This window comes from Chelonia mydas, chromosome 6, assembly GCF_015237465.2.
Source record: "Chelonia mydas isolate rCheMyd1 chromosome 6, rCheMyd1.pri.v2, whole genome shotgun sequence".
In the NCBI taxonomy this organism is placed as follows: domain Eukaryota; kingdom Metazoa; phylum Chordata; order Testudines; family Cheloniidae; genus Chelonia; species Chelonia mydas.
In genome coordinates, this window is record NC_051246.2 from 18,620,240 (window position 1) to 18,637,520 (window position 17,281).

The 17,281-nt window shown below is 60.5% G+C and overlaps 1 protein-coding gene across 6 annotated transcripts; it reads right to left on the reverse strand.

The window, feature by feature from the left end:
- Positions 1-924: 924 nt before the first annotated feature.
- VWCE (von Willebrand factor C and EGF domains) lies at positions 925-16,870 on the reverse strand. Of its 6 annotated transcripts, none has more exons than XM_027828083.3 (20): positions 16,491-16,864; positions 15,341-15,435; positions 14,755-14,844; positions 13,616-13,744; positions 12,951-13,067; positions 12,680-12,796; positions 11,403-11,531; positions 10,669-11,066; positions 10,494-10,587; positions 10,128-10,210; positions 9,602-9,689; positions 9,023-9,108; positions 8,282-8,399; positions 7,878-7,963; positions 7,468-7,564; positions 5,979-6,061; positions 4,829-4,919; positions 3,629-3,711; positions 2,921-3,011; positions 925-2,294 (listed from the first exon to the last, which is right to left on the reverse strand). In XM_027828083.3, the coding sequence occupies exons 1-20, from the start codon at positions 16,598-16,600 to the stop codon at positions 1,795-1,797; spliced, it is 2,685 nt and encodes an 894-aa protein (XP_027683884.2). In that variant the 5' UTR covers positions 16,601-16,864; the 3' UTR covers positions 925-1,794. The 6 variants fall into 6 exon arrangements, with proteins under 6 accessions (XP_027683884.2, XP_043405551.1, XP_043405550.1 ...); XM_043549616.1 differs by having other exon boundaries at positions 10,669-10,814; positions 16,491-16,863; XM_043549617.1 differs by lacking the exon at positions 925-2,294 and adding an exon at positions 4,326-4,393 and having other exon boundaries at positions 2,997-3,011; positions 16,491-16,870.
- Positions 16,871-17,281: the final 411 nt, after the last annotated feature.

Genomic DNA, 17,281 nt, shown 5'->3' on the forward strand with positions numbered 1-17,281 from the left:
AAATAAACAAATAATAAATTACTCCATCCTGTGACCTGGGGTCCTGCTGGGATTGGAGTTGGAACTAGGCTGGAGATAGGGCCTAGCAGGGGAGATTGAGGTGTGGCAAGTCCAGTGAGGGTTCGGATCTCCGTGTGCAGCTGATTAGTCCTTTGGGCCCAAAGTTCAGATGTGTGAGCCCAAATCCTACATTTGTGCAGGCAGAGGGAAGACACAGGTGCCTGAGGGTGGCAGCCGCAGCCCCAGTTGCCCATCTACATAGGCAAAGAAGAGGGGACTTGCCTATTCCACTCAGAACATCAGCAGCTGCTACGGGAAGTCAGGGGCCAATGGTCAGGTTGGATTCTGTCTGATGGTCGTTCCCGAGGAAATATTTCAGACTGTGTTGACACCCAGTGGTGACAGCTGGCATTACACACTCAGTGAAATGACTTTAGTCTGGGGCGCTGGCTTGACAGGCCTGGGATCTGGAATCCTTCACCCATCGCAGAGGAATGAGCAAAGTCTATGTGAGCTTCCCATGCACTGGGGAAAAACCCTGTCTAGGGCTGAGATCGTTCCTCCCAGACCACATAGAAGACACCTGCTCCCAGCCATGGGGTCCCGCAAGGATCCATCCTCTCTCCCCTCCTAGCCAGGAGCTGAGTGAAGTTGCTTGGGGAGACCAAGCCAACAGTAGGCTCCCCGCTCTACATCCCCTTCACATCAGACACTTGCAGCCCCTCCCCTAGTGAGATCAGCCACTGCATGAAGAGCCAAATCCAGGACTGGCTGAGGAGATGGTGGTAGGAGAGGAAAAAGCTGCCACCTCCAGGCCATCACCCCACCATTAAGGGTATCAGCCCTGGGGTTGCTGAGCCCATCCAATTAGCACTCGTCCCCATGGTCAGAGCCAGCTGTAGGTGGCAGCAGGGAACGCTTGGATTAGAAGGGAAAACTTTATTACTATTCACCATAGAAATGGGAGGCTGGCCCTGATGGCTGATCAGAACCTGTCCATCAGGGGTAGCTTGGGAAAACCTCCCAGCAGCCCTAAGGAATCTAGGGTGGGAATTGCAAAGCAGCCCAGGGGATCCGGATGCCCAGTTGGGAACTGGGTGTTCAATTCCTTAGGAAGTTTTGAAATCTCAGCTCTCAGATTTAAACACGAGTCTGCAAGAAGTGGCGGGAGATCTTGGGGCTGGAGCCAGGGGCCCTGGAGCCAGGGGCCCTGGAGCCAGGGGCCCCGGGCTTGGCTGAGGCAGGGACCACCCCAGAGGGTGGGGAGATTCACCTGTCTCAGGAGCCCTGCACAGGGATCGTCCCTTGGGACCAGGTGGGCACGTCCCACCCGATGCAGGGAGCTGCAGCATGCTCTCAGCCCTTCCCCATCTCCTCCCGCACTTTGGCTGTAAGGAGGCTGGCAGCTCACACATGCCTGGAAAATCTTGAGTCATGGTACCTCAGCTAGGCACCATGTCCTCCCAGAGCATCATGGCACCCCTCATCTCCTGAGATTGCTCAGGCAGCTGGGCCAGGGCCAAGCCGCCTCCTCTCCACCAGCATGGTGTGGAGCGGCCCACACGTTGCTCCTTCTGAGGCGTCTGCTGTCCAGCGGGATCCAGGGAGGGAGCGGGCAGGGCACTGGCAGGGGAAGAGGCAGTGGTTCTTCCCATACATGTTGCTCAGAACAACGTGACGCTTCCTTTCCCTCCCCTACCCTGTTCGATCAAGCTCATCACTCCTGCCGGCTTCCTCCTCCTCCTCACACTGCTGTGACGGGCTGGGCACTCCCCATCCCCTCGGCAAGGGGCACTATGCAGCTGGCTGGGTAGGAGTGCTTTTCTCACGCGGGGGTGGCTCCGCTCCCTCTGATGGGACCGTAGAATGCTTCTGAGGAGCAGGGACCAAGGGGGTGAGGGTCAGGAGGGCAGTTCTGGGCCCTGCAGGGGTGAGTGAAGGGGGCTGATCGGGGCTTGGAACTGCAGTCCCCGGCCCAGAGGTTTCCATCAGAACAATGGGGTGCAGAGAAGAACCCGAGGGAGCCGTACGGTATCCAAAGGACCTTGGCCCAGCTGGAGGGGGCCCAGCCGTGTTCACAGGCCCAGCATCCCAGTGGAGCGTATTCCTTCCTGCAAGGAGCTGGCGCTCTGGGCTGGGAGAAGCAGGAGCCGGGGTACTGGGGCAGAGGCGGCAGTCACTGGCCCTGGGGTGGGCCATGGAGTTCTCTCTGGGATTGCGGGATGCGGATTTCCCAACCTCTGCGTCATCCATGTGGACAGGGCCAAGGCTGCTCTCCCGAGGGACTGGGGCGTCTGAGGTTAATGGAGACAGGGACATCGTTAGCGCCTTCCCGAGGGCTGTGGTCCACTTGTTTGGGGCCATGGGGCCCATGGGCAGGCCAGAGTGCTGTACGGCAAGGGCCTGAGGTTAGGAAGCCCCAGGAGCCCAGGCACAAAGCCTGGATGCCCGCTCCACAGCCTGGCACTGTGCTCCCCTACACATGCCCCTCAGGCAGGGTTGGGGAGCTTGTCCTACAGGGCTACCTTAACCCCGGGGGCTCTCCCACCCCAGACAGTGGCACCCAGTTACAGCCTCACCTGGAGGCGCTGCGGTGACTGACCCCATGGCTCCTACGGGCTGGAGGTGCCAAGGGACACCACACATCAGGCCTGCTCTCCATGCCCCTCTAGTGGCCTTGCCACACACAGAGGTTCTGAGTCAGCTCTTGTTGATGCTGCACGAAGGAGCCTGCTCCATAGCTCACGCAGCGGAGGATCACATTTCCGCTCCAGCCCTCCTGGCTTCGGTCCATGACAGCAACCTGTTCAGGGTCATCACCACAAGGGCAAAGCTCCCTCTGTAGGCGGGGCAGGGGGGAAGGGCCCATGCCAACCTCAAGGGCACAGGGGTGGGGAGGCCAGGCGTGCGGGGCTATTACCTTGGCAGGCAGGGCAGCAGGTGGCATGAAGTGCCGAGGGTTCAGTGCAGGACTGGGCGCAGGGCCTCCTCTCGCAGCTCACCTCCCCCAGCTGAGAGAGGGGGAAAAGGAAGGGGTGAGACACGACAGCCCGTGAGCACCCGCACTGCCCATCTCTCTGCCGGGCCGGAACAAACTACCCCAATCTATGGGGACAGCGGGGAGCCTGCCAGTGCCTCCACACACCCAGCAACCCGCTGGCTTTTCCTTCAGTCATGCCCAGGCCCACTGGACCCTTGTCCAAAGCAAAGGCCTGCCGCACTACAGGAGCCAAAGGGGAACTCCCAGCATGCCCTCAGCCCATATCACACCAGCCCCAGCCCCCCTCCCGCTCCCCCTGTAGTGCAGCTCCCAGCGTCCCCTCAGCCCATATCACACCAGCCCTCCAAAGGGCAGCTTCCAGCATCCCCTTGGCCCATATCACACCAGCCCTGAGAGTGCAGCTCCGAGCGTCCCCTCGGCCCATATCACACCAGCCCCCCGAGAGTGCAGTTCCCAGCAGGGCCCAGTGTCCCCTCACACCAGCCCCTGGATGCCTCACAGGATAGACACTCATGGCAACACAGTCCATGGGACTCTTGGATGATGCTGAGTAATGCCCATTCCCATCCTTCATCCAGTCCCCACAGAACAACCCCCATCAGCTCCCCTGCGAGGGGCACAGCTCACCTGGCAAGTGCAGTGAATGCAGGGCTCACCCTCTGGTATGAACGTCTGTCCATTCACCACCTTCCTGCCTTCGTAGTTACAATCTGCAGGGGACAGACACCCGGCCAGGGGGAGAGACAAGCTTTAACATTACAGTAACTATATAGAGATTGGATGTGAGAGTAACACACACACACAGAGACAGAGTGGAAGAAGGGGAGAGGTGGTGTGGCCAAGTAGATAGCGCACAGGGCTGGGAGTCAGGACACCTGAGTTCTATTCTTGTCTCTTCTGGGTGACCTTGGGCAAGTCACTTCCCCACTCCGTGCCTCAGTTTCTCTTCCTGCCCTTTATTTGCCTTGCCTATTTAGGGACAGTCCCTGCCCTGAAGAGGTTGTTGTGTGTATGTACAGTGCCTAGCACAATGGGGCTCTGATCTCAGCTAGGGTCTCCAGGCACTGCTGTAACCCAAACAACAACAGAAGAATCACTTCACCCAACACTGACCTGCAGCCACCTCTGAGGAGAGGATGCGGCAGGTGTTTAGCAGCCCACGGCAACACTGCACAAGAGAGTATAGGACAGGAAGTGAAGCTGAACGTTGTACCTAATTCACACTGCTTGGGGAATTACCCAAAGGCAACACCCTGAACCTCACTAAAGTGCAAAGGAAGTTTTCATGACCACAAGTGGTTAGGGCCTTCATTTTACAACTCACCCACAAGAAAGCACATCAGACTGCACAGTCCCCCTGGCTCTGCACTGGGACACTGGGGTCAGCGCTGACTGTAAGAGGAGAACACCCCCTATCAAGCCTCCCTGATGCACTGGGAAAGCCTTCTACTGAGTAACCTACCCCACTCCCTGCAGCACTACACCCCACGTTGCTCCCTGCAGCACAGCTCCTGGCGCCCTGGGGTCAGTCCTGACTGTGAGAAGAAAGCACCCTCTACTGAGCCCCCATGCCTCCCTCAGCAGCACAGCACCCCTAGTACTGCACAGGGGCATTGGGGTCAGCAATGACTCACAGAGGAGCTCTCTGGACTGAGCCCCCCAATGCAGGGCTGGCGATGACCCACCAGCATGTGAGGTCTCCCATCCCAGTACTGACCACACCAGACCCCCTTCCCTTGGTGGTGAGATCAGAGGTGGTCGAAGCCCACGGTGGTATGGAAGCAGCCAGGGTAGAACTCCGGGGCTCGCCAAGGCTGTGGCACTTACCATAACAGACAGGGCAGCATTCTCCCTCCGGGTGGAATGGATACATACAGAAGATGATACAGTCCACAGGGGAGCAAGCCACAGAGCCCAGCTGTAGGACACAGAATAGCAACACTAGGACTCTGCCTTAGCAGCAACACAAGGTAGGCAGATGACTGGGAGACTACGACTGGCAGGAGACACAGTGGGTTCTGCCTACGGCTGGTGGGAAATTCTCCTTTGAAACAGCTTTTAAACGGGAAATTGAGTTTTCAACAAAATGAAACTTTTTGCAAGAAGCGTCTGCTTTCCATGGGAAATGTCCATTTTTCGTCCAAAAAAATGAATATCCAAAAACCGTAATATTCTGATTAGAAACCGCTCTTGCATTGACCATAGGAGTGTTAGTTCAATTGCCTCATGTCCCCATTCTTCTCTTTGGGCTGGACTCCCTGCCTAGACTACATCTCTCATGATGCAACTGCCTCCCCTGATGCATGGGAGATGTAGTCCAACCAGGGAGCGAAGCCCACAGAGGAGACTGGGAGTATGAATCAACCAAACTACAACTCCCATGATGCACAGCGACTTCATTTTTAATTGAAACATTTCTGCTTTCCAGTTTCCATTGAAAAATTGAAATTTTCTGCATAAAACTTAGAAGAAAACAATTTTTTTCCATTTTTGTTGAAATTTTTTGCTGAGGAAAATCCCCCATTTGACAACCTAGGGAGGGCAAGGCAGACTCCCTCTGCTCCAGACCCACAGCATCCAGCCAGCCACCCTCTCCCCACCCTGAGCCATCTAGGGAGGACGATCAGCAGGACTCTCCGTGGACAGCAACAGCAAAAGTAGAATGTTTGAGTTCCAAGACAGTGCCTGACCTCAAACCTGTGTTCACCTCATTTTCCCCACAGAAGACAACCCCCATGGACCCTTTTCTGTTCCCCATGGCATCTTTCACTCACAGCCTCACCCCACTGGACTCTTCTTCCCTGGTCCAGGGACCTTGGTGCCTGCCTCCATGCTCTGCACATCTGGAGCAGCCCCAGGCCTGAAGCTGAATGTGCAGCCTTAGGCTGGACAAAGCCCCTTGGCTTAGACCCTTTGATCTAATGGACCTGAGAGACCTTTCCTAAAGACATGCTTGGAGAGAAGGTGAAGCTCTTACCAGGCAGATGCAGCTGAGGCAGGGGTCTAGGGCAGAAGGGAAGATTTCGTTGTTGTAGAAGATCCTTCCCATGTAAGTGCAGCCTTCAGGGAGGAGAGAGAAGGAAAGGCATGATCATGACACCTCTCACCAGAAAGTCAACCGCCTCCCGGGGGGCCAGGGCACACCTGGCAGAGTGGAGACACCAAGAGCAGGGACAGAACCTGTGTGGGACACACCCAGAGCCCTCTCCACCAGAACGGCTCAAGGGATGGAGAGAGAGCCATTCACAGCTGGGTCGCTGGTTCAAAGTCAGCCCCACACTGGTGATGACCAAAAGCTGTTCCCATCTGAGGGCTGCCTGGCCTGTAGGAGGTGGTTGGGTCTCCATGTCCCCAGGAGTACTCATTGGCCTGGCTGATGTCTGTCTGAGCAGAGAGGATGAGGGCTGGCTGGATGGCTCAGCAAATTTGCAGATGATACTAAACTGGGAGGAGTGGTAGATACGCTGGAGGGCAGGGATAGAATACAGAGGGACCTAGACAAATTGGAGGACTGGGCCAAAAGAAACCTGATGAGGTTCAATAAGGATAAGTGCAGGGTCCTGCACTTAGGACGGAAGAACCCAATGCACAGCTACAGACTAGGTACCGAATGGCTAGGCAGCAGTTCTGCGGAAAAGGACCTAGGGGTTACAGTGGACGAGAAGCTGGATATGAGTCAGCAGTGTGCCCTTGTTGCCAAGAAGGCCAATGGCATTTTGGGATGTATAAGTAGGGGCATAGCGAGCAGATCGAGGGACCTGATCGTTCCCCTCTATTCGACATTGGTGAGGCCTCATCTGGAGTACTGTGTCCAGTTTTGGGCTCCACACTACAAGAAGGACGTGGATAAATTGGAGAGAGTCCAGCGAAGGGCAACAAAAATGATTAGGGGTCTGGAACACATGACTTATGAGGAGAGGCTGAGGGAACTGGGATTGTTTAGTCTGCAGAAGAGAAGAATGAGGGGGGATTTGATAGCTGCTTTCAACTACCTGAGAGGTGATTCCAGAGAGGATGGTTCTAGACTATTCTCAGTGGTAGAAGAGGACAGGACAAGGAGTAATGGTCTCAATTTGCAGTGGGGGAGGTTTAGGTTGGATATTAGGAAAAACTTTTTCACTAGGAGGGTGGTGAAACACTGGAATGCGTTACCTAGGGAGGTGGTGGAATCCCCTTCCTTAGAAGTTTTTAAGGTCAGGCTTGACAAAGCCCTGGCTGGGATGATTTGATTGGGGATTGGTCCTGCTTTGAGCAGGGGGTTGGACTAGATGACCTCCTGAGGTCCCTTCCAACCCTGACATTCTATGATTCTATGACCGTGGAGGGGGGAGCTACCCTGTCCCTGGATTTTCAGTGATGAGTGGCTCCTCGTTCCCTGGGGGTACCCTGCTGCGAGGTGCTCTTGGTGGGTTATGCTTCTCACTGCAGATGGTGGCTCCCTGGGAGGGGACCCCAGGCCCGGTTACCTGCTGAGCAGTCCGGGCAGCACTGGCCAGGGATTTGAATGGGGTGAGGACACGTCTCCAAACAGTCTGTCCTCTTGCAGCTCACCGAGCCGTCTGCCTGCAAGAGAGAAGCACTTGACAGAAACTCACGGCACACACGGCCTGGCTGAGTGCCCTGCACAGCCAGCCCTGGCTCATCGATGCTGTGTGCTGGCACAGTCCACCCGATGGGGGGCTGCGCTTCAGTGCCAGGTGAGCACACACCAGCAGAGAGCTGTGGGGTCCTTCTGAAGGGTTCAATGTCCATAAGGCACAGCGCTCGGCCGCCAGCCCAAGCCAGGAAAGTCTAGCGCAGGGCGGAGGGCAGAGGGGGTGGGCTACACGCTGCGAGGACAGGTAAGGAGAGTGAAGTAGAGCAGGTTCTCATTCACCTGGCAGATGCATAACTCACAGGGATCACCCGGAGACCAAATCTGTCCGATCGGAAACTCTACCCCATTGTCATCCACGAAGCAACCTGGCCAGGGAGAGAGAGAGAGAGCTTCAGAGCTCGGCTGGGGCCGATGGGAGAGATGGGGAGTAGAGAGGAGGGGCAGGGAGCCCAGTGGGCACAGCCCGAGAGGTGGCGGGCCCTGGGCAGATGAGAAGGCCTGGCACAGTGGATAATAGACACACACTCTGCCTGTGACACACACACACAGAGCCCTATACCTACCCACCCATCACACACACACCTTGCCCATCCCCCTGCCGGCGACAAAAACACCCTGCCCGTCACACACTCAGGCCCCTGCCCCTCGCTCACACATGCGCACGCCCCTGCGCAAGCTTTTACCTGATACTGATGCAGGCTCCTGGCAGGAGAAGCAGCACTGCCCCGGGGCCAGCAGCCAGTCCTGGCGGGGACATGCCAGCTCGGGACAGGGCGCGAAGGAGCACTCCACCTCGCCACTCTGGGGAAGAGACGTGTCGCACACGAGCTGGCAGAAAAAGGGGGCAGGGCGGTGCCCCACGTCTCCTTCCTCCCCCTCCTCATTGTCACTGCACCCCAGGCCCTGCCAGAGCTTTCACGCAGAAGGCTCCAACCAGTGATGAGCTGCGAAAATCTTAACAACGGGTTCCCTTCTCACCCCACGAGGGGGTTGTTGCCCACCCCCACCCCCCGGGACTCCTGCCCCATCCAACCCCCCCACGTTCCTTGATGTCCCCCCCAGGACCCCTGCCCCATCCACCCCCCTCTAAAGGGTTTCTAAATTTAACAACCAGTTCTAGCGAACCGGTGCGAACCAGCTCCAGCTCACCACTGGCTCCAACCAAAGCAGCCTGGCTTCAGCCCAAACTCCCTTTCCACATCCCCCCCACCGGCTCCTAGGAGAAAAGGCCCTCTTCCTGCCAGCCCCACACACTCCTACCCTGGCGTGGGCATCCCCACAGGCCGTGCCTTTCCCTGGCACCTAGGTCTAGGGTGGAGGGCCCTTTCCCCCTGCGATGAGTGAGCAGGCACTGACCCCAGGTGGTGAGGACCCCCCTGCACTGTCCTAGGGAGCCCTGGGGGGTGGGGGGGACTGAGGCCTACCCGGCAGATGCAGGTGGTGCAGTTGTCTCCATCCAAGCCGAATTCGGTGCCGTGCATGTATGTGCGCCCGTGGAAATCGCACGTGGCTGCAGGGGGAAAGGGATGGTTGGTACCGGGATGGCAGGAAACGCGGCCAGCCGGAGCCGTCACACAATGGGACCCTGGCTTCTCAAACAGGCCCCCTGGGTGCAAGTCTCCAAGTGCCTCAAACCAACCCCCAACCCGCCCACCCCAGGGGTCACACTCCCCATTTCTAGGCAGAGAAACTGAGGCACGGTGAGCTTAAGCAACTTGCCCAAGTTCCCCCAGCTGGGTAGAGACCTCAGGAGGCCAGACTTATCATCCCATGCTCTGACCAGTAGGCCATGCTGCCTTATCACTGACCACACACTCTCTGTGTAGTCATTGCTGCCCCATCACTGAAGCAGTCGCTGGGCTCCACCTCCCCAAATCCTCCTCCTCCCTGATATACAAGACCCATTGGCCCAGCCGATGGGGCACCCCTCTCGCACCAGGAACTCCACATAGCCTCCAGAACTGGGGGGTCAGAGGGACCAATGCAGCTGCTGAGGGACCCACCTGGCTGGCAGGAGCAGCAGTCGGCCTGGGCAGGGCTGGGGCAGGGGCCCGGAGGGCACTCAGGGGAGATGCAGGACACATTGCCGGCCTGGAAGAGAGAGAAACCAAAGGGAATGCCAGGGACGGATCCAGGGCCCCGTGCCGACGTGGTACTGGGCAGCTCTCCCCTCCTCCGGGTGTTCATTTAAACTCATGTCCAACCCCGCACGGAGGGGGCCATGTCACCATGTCTGATCCCCCCGCCAAGGGGCCACATCTCCACCCCTGACCACCAGCTGAGGGGCCATGTCTCTGTCCCTAAACCCAGCTGAGAGGCCACGTCACCTTGGCCACTACCTCTAATCAGTCAACTGGACAGTGACCTCACTAAGCCTCTGGCTCCCCGCTGCCTGGGCACCAATGTCACAAGCTCCTTGGGGAACAAGCTCCTTGGGGAATCCCCTCCAGCCGAGTCTGGGTAACAAGCTCATATCATTCCCCAGAGACCCCAGAGGTGCCTGGATCCCCTAGCCAGTGCCACGCTCACCAGGCACATGCAGACTGTGCAATTCCCGTCAGCCACAGAGAACACATCCCCCTCGGCCCGGGCGACCCCCTCGTGCCAACAGCCTGCGAGAGACGGGAAAGCAAGGGCAGCGTGAGGCTACGGGGCATGGGCCTGGGCTCGCCGCTCCACTTGCGGGAGATATCATGAGCCTGCCCACCATGCCCTCAGGGCCACAGCTGAGCTGGGCACCCACACAGACCGCCAAGAAGCGGCCGTACAGCCCAGCCAGCTGGGCACCACCCACACCTGGGACAGGAACCAGCAGGGACTGAACCATCCAGGCTCCGGTGTCCCCAACAGACCCCGTGGGCCTGAGCCAGAGAGACTAGGGGGCGCGGGTCTCACCTGTGCAGCTGGGGCAGCAACCCCTGTCCTTCGGGGGCAGCGGGTGAGAACAGGCAATCCGGCAGCTCTCCGCCTCACACACCACTTGGCCCCCCTGCAATGGGACAGGCCGGTTAGCAGGGGGCTGTCCAGAGCGCAGCCGGGGGAGCCGGGGCGCCGGTGGGAGGGTACGTACCTCGCAGGCACACTGCAGGCACCCGGGTTCCATCCAATGGCTGCTGTGCTCCCGCAGTGCCCCCTGGTGCCAGCAAGGGGGAGGCGAGGTGGTGAGGGCGGGCGGCAGAGAAGCAGAAGGACGAGGCGAGGGCACCAGGACTGCCCCTTGGAACAGCGATGGTGGCAGTGGCGAGAACGCACCAGGGGCAGCAGTGGCAGCCGGGAGCAAGGCGGATATGTGTGGTGGGGCAGTCAGCAAGGAAGGGGGCCGGGGGCTGGGGGCAGGGGCTTGGGAAGGAGGGGAGGCCCTGGGGGCCAGCAGGGGTCCCCCAGAGTCGGGAGGGAGCAGCAGCAGAGTTGGGGGGTGCTGCAGGGACTGCAGGATGGGAGACGGGGCCGGGATGGTTTTCAGGAAACCTGGAAGGAAACACAACACGGAGCTCTTTGGGGAGAGCCGGGGCAGCTGGGCGGGCCCCAGGGACTGGTGCGGGACATGCCCAGAAGACACTACTAGGCCCAGGGATGCCAGCTCTGCCTGTGCTGCAGGGCACAGAGCCCAGCTCTCCGGACCCACAGCCCCTGTCATGGACAACCTCCCCGTGCCACGAATCGTGACCACAGCTGGAACACAGGGCCCGACCCCCGCTCCCTCTCCACTCTGCCAATGGGAAGAGCCCTTCCCCACAACAGGGGACCGTGGGCAAGCTTGCGCCCCTCCCCCCCGACAGGCGTGGGAGCGGGTCCCATCCTTACCTTCACAGGACACCCTGTCCCCGCTGAGCCGGTAGCCAGGGTGGCAGGTGCACAGGAAGCTGCCTGGCGTGTTGTGGCAGGCGTGCTGGCAGGGGCGCCTCTCACTGGGCCGTCGGCACTCATTGACATCTGGGGGTGGCAGAGCCAGGCATCAGTGCCCGGCAGCAGCACCAGCTGCGAGGGAGAGCAGAGGACCCGGGGGCTGTCCTTGCTCACTGGGTCTGGGCAGGAGCCAGGTGGAGCCCTTCCCCACGCAGGCTGGGACTGGGGAGATGGCCAGGCCTGGGCATTCACCACCAGCCCAGCCTATCTGCCCACTCACCAGGAGCCCCCAAAGCCGGGCACCCCAACGCCATGTGCTGATATCTCAGGCCCGTCTGGAGATGGCCCTCAGCCAGGCCAAGGGGCAGAGTCAGCCTGGGGTGACCCCAGAGACTGTCAGTGGAGGGCACCTCACACTGGACCTCGGGGGAAGGCAAGGCCTTTTCTGATCCATTTCGGAGCTACCCTGACTCTGAAAAGGCACCATGAAGGGATTCAGACTGTGAGCTCCATGGGGCAGAGCCCATCTCCTTGCTCTGGGTCTGTCCTGCCCCCAGCCCCACGGAAGCCTGGTCTAGGAGTTAGACTGCTGGCTGCTGCCACAACACAAATCGGCAATAATAGATGACCCCAAGGCCTCATTCCCTCTCCTCCCGCAGCAGGGTGAGCTGGGTGGGACAACGCTCAAGTCACTGCAGTGACACAGGGCCGTATGGCGGGGAACAGGACGGGAATAGGCCAGGGAGGATGCCTGCTCGGTTCACTAAAGAGGGAGACAGCGGAACCTTAACTGCCAGGGTTCCCCCTTCTGTATCAAGGAGAAGCCAGAACAATCTCAGCCGAAGGGGCCGTTTTCCCCGTTCCTCCTGAATGCTCCCACCTCATGGGGCTGGGCTGAACATCTGCTCGGCTGCTACCTAGTGGCTCCAATGCACCGAGGGCCTGATCTTTGCTCTGGCCACTGAGCCCTCCCACTCCTAGGTACTTTGCCATGGCCATGAGGAAACCCCTTCACCCCTCAGTGTCTCTGCTGACCCATTGGTGGTAGCGTGGGGATACCAGCATGCAGCTCTTCCCCAACCTGGGGGAGTATCACTGACTGGGCAGCACTCTGGAACCAAAGCCTTACTGGAGGTGGGGGTCTGAGAAGGGGCAGGGCTGGGTGAGGAGGGAGGAGGGGCTTCTCAGGAGGGATGGAGAGGGCCAGATCAGCAGGAGGAGGAGGAGGCACTCACCCAGGCAGGAGTGCTGGTTGCTGTGCAGGTGGTAGCCGGGGCGACAGAAGCACCGATAGCTGCCAATGCTGTTCTTGCACCGGTGCTGGCACGGGGTGGCCAGACACTCGTCTGTATCTGGAAGAGGAAAGGATGAGACAGCTGCTCCCCACAACTCCCCAGAGCTCCCACCACCCTCCCTACACACACCAGTACCAGCCAGTCGGCCCAGTCCCCACCCCCACCTTTCTCTCTGATCCCTCACTCTGCGCCCTGAAGCCCAGGGACTCACCCTGGCAGCTGTGCCGGTCGGCGGAGAGCCGCATGCCTGGGCCACACTCACACACAAAGCCTCCCTCGGTGTTGACGCACAGCCCCTCACAGGAGGCGCTCAGGCACTCGTCGATGTCTAGGAAAGAGACAGGGCCACCTGGCAGAGGGGTCTAGGGAGGAGAGGGCACCTGGCCACTCCCATGGACACACATGCACAGCCAGTCCTGTGTACGGCTGAGGGAACGTGGCACTCCAGCGGGTTGCTAAGGGAGCCCATAGATCAGCTGTAAGGAGAAAGTGGCACTCCTGTCCCAGCCAGCAGATCCAGCCTTTCCTGGGGAGAATCAGGCAGGGATGGGGGAGCTCTCTGGGCGAAGAGCTCATGCCCTGGCTGGGTCATCGTCAGCGGGGATTGAACCTGGGACCAATGGATGGGACAAGCCTCTAATGCCAGAGGGAAAATACCCAGCTCTGCTAGCCAAGACTAAAGCAGGCTCATCCACCTCTGTCTGTGGCCCGGTCACTACACCCCAGGTGGGTGCAGGTCGCCCTCTGCCACCCTGGCATCCCGTGCATGGCTGCATTGCTGCCCATGCCAGCTGGCACTCAGACCCCTCCGCTCACAGTCCTTCTGGGCTCTGATCGGGGGTCAGCCCGACGGTGGGTGGCCTGGGGAGTGCTCACCTGTACAGCTCACGCCGTTGGCCGTCTCTGCCATGGAGAAACCCAGCGGGCAAACACGGGCCACCTCCTGGCAGCCACCATGGTTACAGGCAAGGTCACAGCCGTACTCCCCACAGGCACTGGGCGGATCTGAAACACACACGGCAGCAGGCTGAGGGTCCAGTCAGGATCGCGGGGGGCAGCAGAGACCCAGGGAGGCGAGATCAACACTGCAGCATGAGGGTCACTGGGCACAGGGAGCTCCAGTGTTACCCTGCCCATGGAGAAGATGGGCTCAGGCCCACCCTGGCCTCGGCTGCAGTTAATAGAAAGTGGAAGCTGCTGGATCTGGACAGTCCTCTGGTCCCCACTGGCTCTCCATGAGCATGCTGCATGGTGGCACCACCCGGAGACTGGGCCTGGGCTTCACAGGTGACTCTCTTCTAGGATCTTCTCTGGGTGAGCGGGTGTCCTCTGCACACCCAGCCCTCTGTCCCCAAGCTAGGAGCCAGCTCCAGCTCCCCAGCCACTCCCCACCACCCCACCCACGTTCTTCCTTAGACTCCCAGTCAGCTGGGTCCTCCCCTGGCAGATGGCCCCTCACTGTACCTGCTCGCGCCTCTGTTTGTCTTGGCTCGTTGAGACAGGCACCGCGATTGGAGCAGGGTTTGGCAACTGCCCTGGGAGCCCATTGCCTGCACTACATATTGACAACACTGGCGCAGAAACCCACTGACAGCCACGCCGCTGCCTGCAGCCCCTTGCCGGGTCACAGCTTCCCAGCGCCACTCTGAGGCCCCCCACTACTCCCAGCACATAGTGCTTTGTGGAGTCAGACCCTCTCCAGCCATTGGGACCCAGCCCTCACTCCCTCACTGGAGATGGGCAGCCCTGGGCTCTGATTCCAAAGGGGAGCTGGGAACTGCAGCCTGGCAGCAGGGCCGCCGCTTGTGGCTCTCTGCCCTTGGGACAGGCCAGTCTATGCCATCATTGCTGCAGCCCCTCACACAGGCACCATGTTACCACTCAACTGCATGGATGGCTCAGCCTCACAAGGCCTCCCAGCCCCCCGGTTTTAGCCCTAGACAGTGCCCTTCTCCCATGAATGGCTCTGGCTGCAGATAAAGGGCCACAAGCATTCAGCGAGGGGATCTGGTTACCTGGGCAGGTGATGCCCTGCTCTCCGTCCCGGCAGGAGCAGACGTTGGGGGCGATGCACCAGCCACTGCCACAGCCGAAGGAGCAGAGTGCTGTGGGAGAGGGTCCAGGAGAGATGCCGGTCAGGACAGAGGGACCCCACTGTGACATCTCCACCCTGGGCAGCAGCTTACACACCCAGCCTGGCATGGGCCAATGGAGAGAGCAGGCACTGCCTGGCAAGAGCCCCTCAATCCCCTGCTGGACAGACAGACTGCAGATCCCATGGGAGAGCATTGGCCGCTGGCGACAGGGGATGGTGGGGACACATGAAGGAAGCAGTCGGGGGATGGGGAATGGATCTGTTGTGGAAGCGGGTGAATACGGCCCCCTCTCGGTGATGGGAGGAGGGATAGGAGCCATGATGGGCATTTCTCCCATGGGTGGCCTGGTCAGTGGTTGCTATTACCGCCCCCCGCCCTTCTCCAGGGTGCCATTCTGCCATGGAGAGGCAGAGTACTGGGCACCTGGGGGCTGATAGGGGAAGCGCAGTCTGTGCTGCAGGTACCAGGTGGGGGTGGTGGGTCATGGAGGGCACAGGATACTCACGCAGAGTGCACTGCCCGCTGGCTGGGGATGGCATCCACCCGGGGCAGCATCCACTCCCGAAGCCCGAGAGGCAAACATGCGGCCCCACACGGTGCCTGGGAAGGAGAGAAACATGAGATTCTCTGGGTCAGGGCTTCAGGATGGTGAGAGTGGCCCCAGAACAAAGGTTCAGGGAGTATATACGGCAGCGTGGGAAGGACCAGCTGCCCCCACCTCTCCTCCTGCTGCAGATGCAGGGATGGCCCCTCTGGGCAGAGACCCAACTAAGGCCCCATGGGGGTTAGCATCAATCAGCAGGATGCAGGCCTGGGGCTGCTTGGCTTTCCATGTTCCCTGGAGCCCTTGCTTTCCTGAGGCTGTGACTCCACCAGGGCCCCACTGGGAGCTGCCTCTAGGAGACCAAGAGTGTGAGCTCTATGCTGGGGAACAGCGTCCTGGGACTGACATCCCCTCTGCTCCCAACAGGAACTGCTGGGGGAAGGGCAGCCCAGGATTACCTCCTCCTTCTCCCTGCCCTGGCAGGGAGCAACAGTGCAGACACACATCACAGAGCAAAAACCTGGAGCGTGACCCAGACCCAAACACACGCAGGCAGACAGACGGTCGGTAACACCCACACACAGAGCGAAGGCCTGGTGTGTGACCTAGACAGACACGCAAAGGGGAAAGGCACAGACGGACCCACAGGGAGACAAGACACTGAGAGGGACAGATAGACACACACAGGACGCAGTGAGGCATGGCGATCACACGTGGACAGACACGCAGGAAGATTGAGTTTTCTACACACACACCCCGTGCAAAGGCCAGGAGTGTGCCCCGGACAGACAGACGGACGGGAAGGGCAGAGACACACAGAGAGAAACAGGGCCCGAGCCTTGCACACACAGGACAGGCATAGGGCAGGGAGATAGAGCCAGGCGCAGCGCTCCCACGCTGACACGCCCCGCGCACGGACACACGCCCAGGGGGCAGCCAGACACGAGGCTCACACAGCGGCGTGCGGAACAGACGGACCCCGAGATCCCCCCTCCCGCGGGGGTGGTGGCACAGCCAGACCCAGGCGCTGGGGCCACGCTCCGCTGCCTGGCTTGACCTTGCCGGGTGCCTGGGACTTGGCTGCCCCCGGCATGGGGGCTGGGGTCGGTACCTGTCCGCGGCAAAGCTGGGCGCCTTCTTCCTGCCGGGATAGGCTCTGCCCGGGCTGCCCGGGAGGACCAGGGACACACAGGCAGCCCCCAGGAGCAGCCCGGCCAACATGACAGGCGTCTCCCGTCCGGAGCCCCTTCCTTCCTCCCGCCCGGGGCTACCGCATGCTGGCCGCCCCGGGCCCTCTCCTCCTCCCCGGCGGGCTGGGGACGCTCCACGAGCTAGGGAAGGGGGGGACCCCCGCGCACCGATGCGCCACCCGCAGGGCGCAGCTCTCCGGTCCCCCCAGCAGCGGGCGTGTGAGAGCGAGCGCCGGAGCGAGCTTCCCCCTCCCCACGGCGGGCAGAGGCACCGCACCGGGGGAGCAGCAGGAGTGGGAGGGTCCAAGCACAGCCGCCCTGTCGCTGGCAGGCGTGGCGGGGGGAGGCGCAGCACCCCCTCGTCCCCTTTCCCACATCTGGCAAGGCTGGCTCCGGCTTCCCTTCCCCTCCCCCTGGGCCGCTTGCCCAGCCCTGCCTGCACGAGATACTCGGCTCCAGGCCAGGCGCCCGTCGGGGCTGAGCCAGCTAGGTGTGGGCTGCGGGCGGAGCGGGCACTGATCGGGCCCCGATCGGGCCCCAGGCAGGCACGGGCCAGGGTGCTCACACCCCCCGCCCCAGTCTGGCAGCATGTGGCCTGACTTACACCTGTGTAAACGGGGGCTGCTGCAGTAAAACGAGGGGAGGGACCGCTTCACCTGACTCTCCTCTTCCTCTCGTAGGCACTCCCCCACCCCACCAGCAGCCTGAACCT

What these genes read in the sequence shown, in the direction of transcription:
- VWCE (XM_027828083.3), bottom strand. Translation starts at nt 16,600, where the DNA reads ATGTTGGCCGGGCTGCTCCTGGGGGCTGCCTGTGTGTCCCTGGTCCTC. An exon ending in GCCTGCAGTGTGCCTGCGAG is followed by an intron (nt 10,588 to 10,668) that starts GTACGTACCCTC and finishes GTCCCATTGCAG; the next exon opens with GGGGGCCAAGTGGTGTGTGA. An exon ending in GCCTCAGCTGCATCTGCCTG is followed by an intron (nt 4,920 to 5,978) that starts GTAAGAGCTTCA and finishes TGTGTCCTACAG; the next exon opens with CTGGGCTCTGTGGCTTGCTC.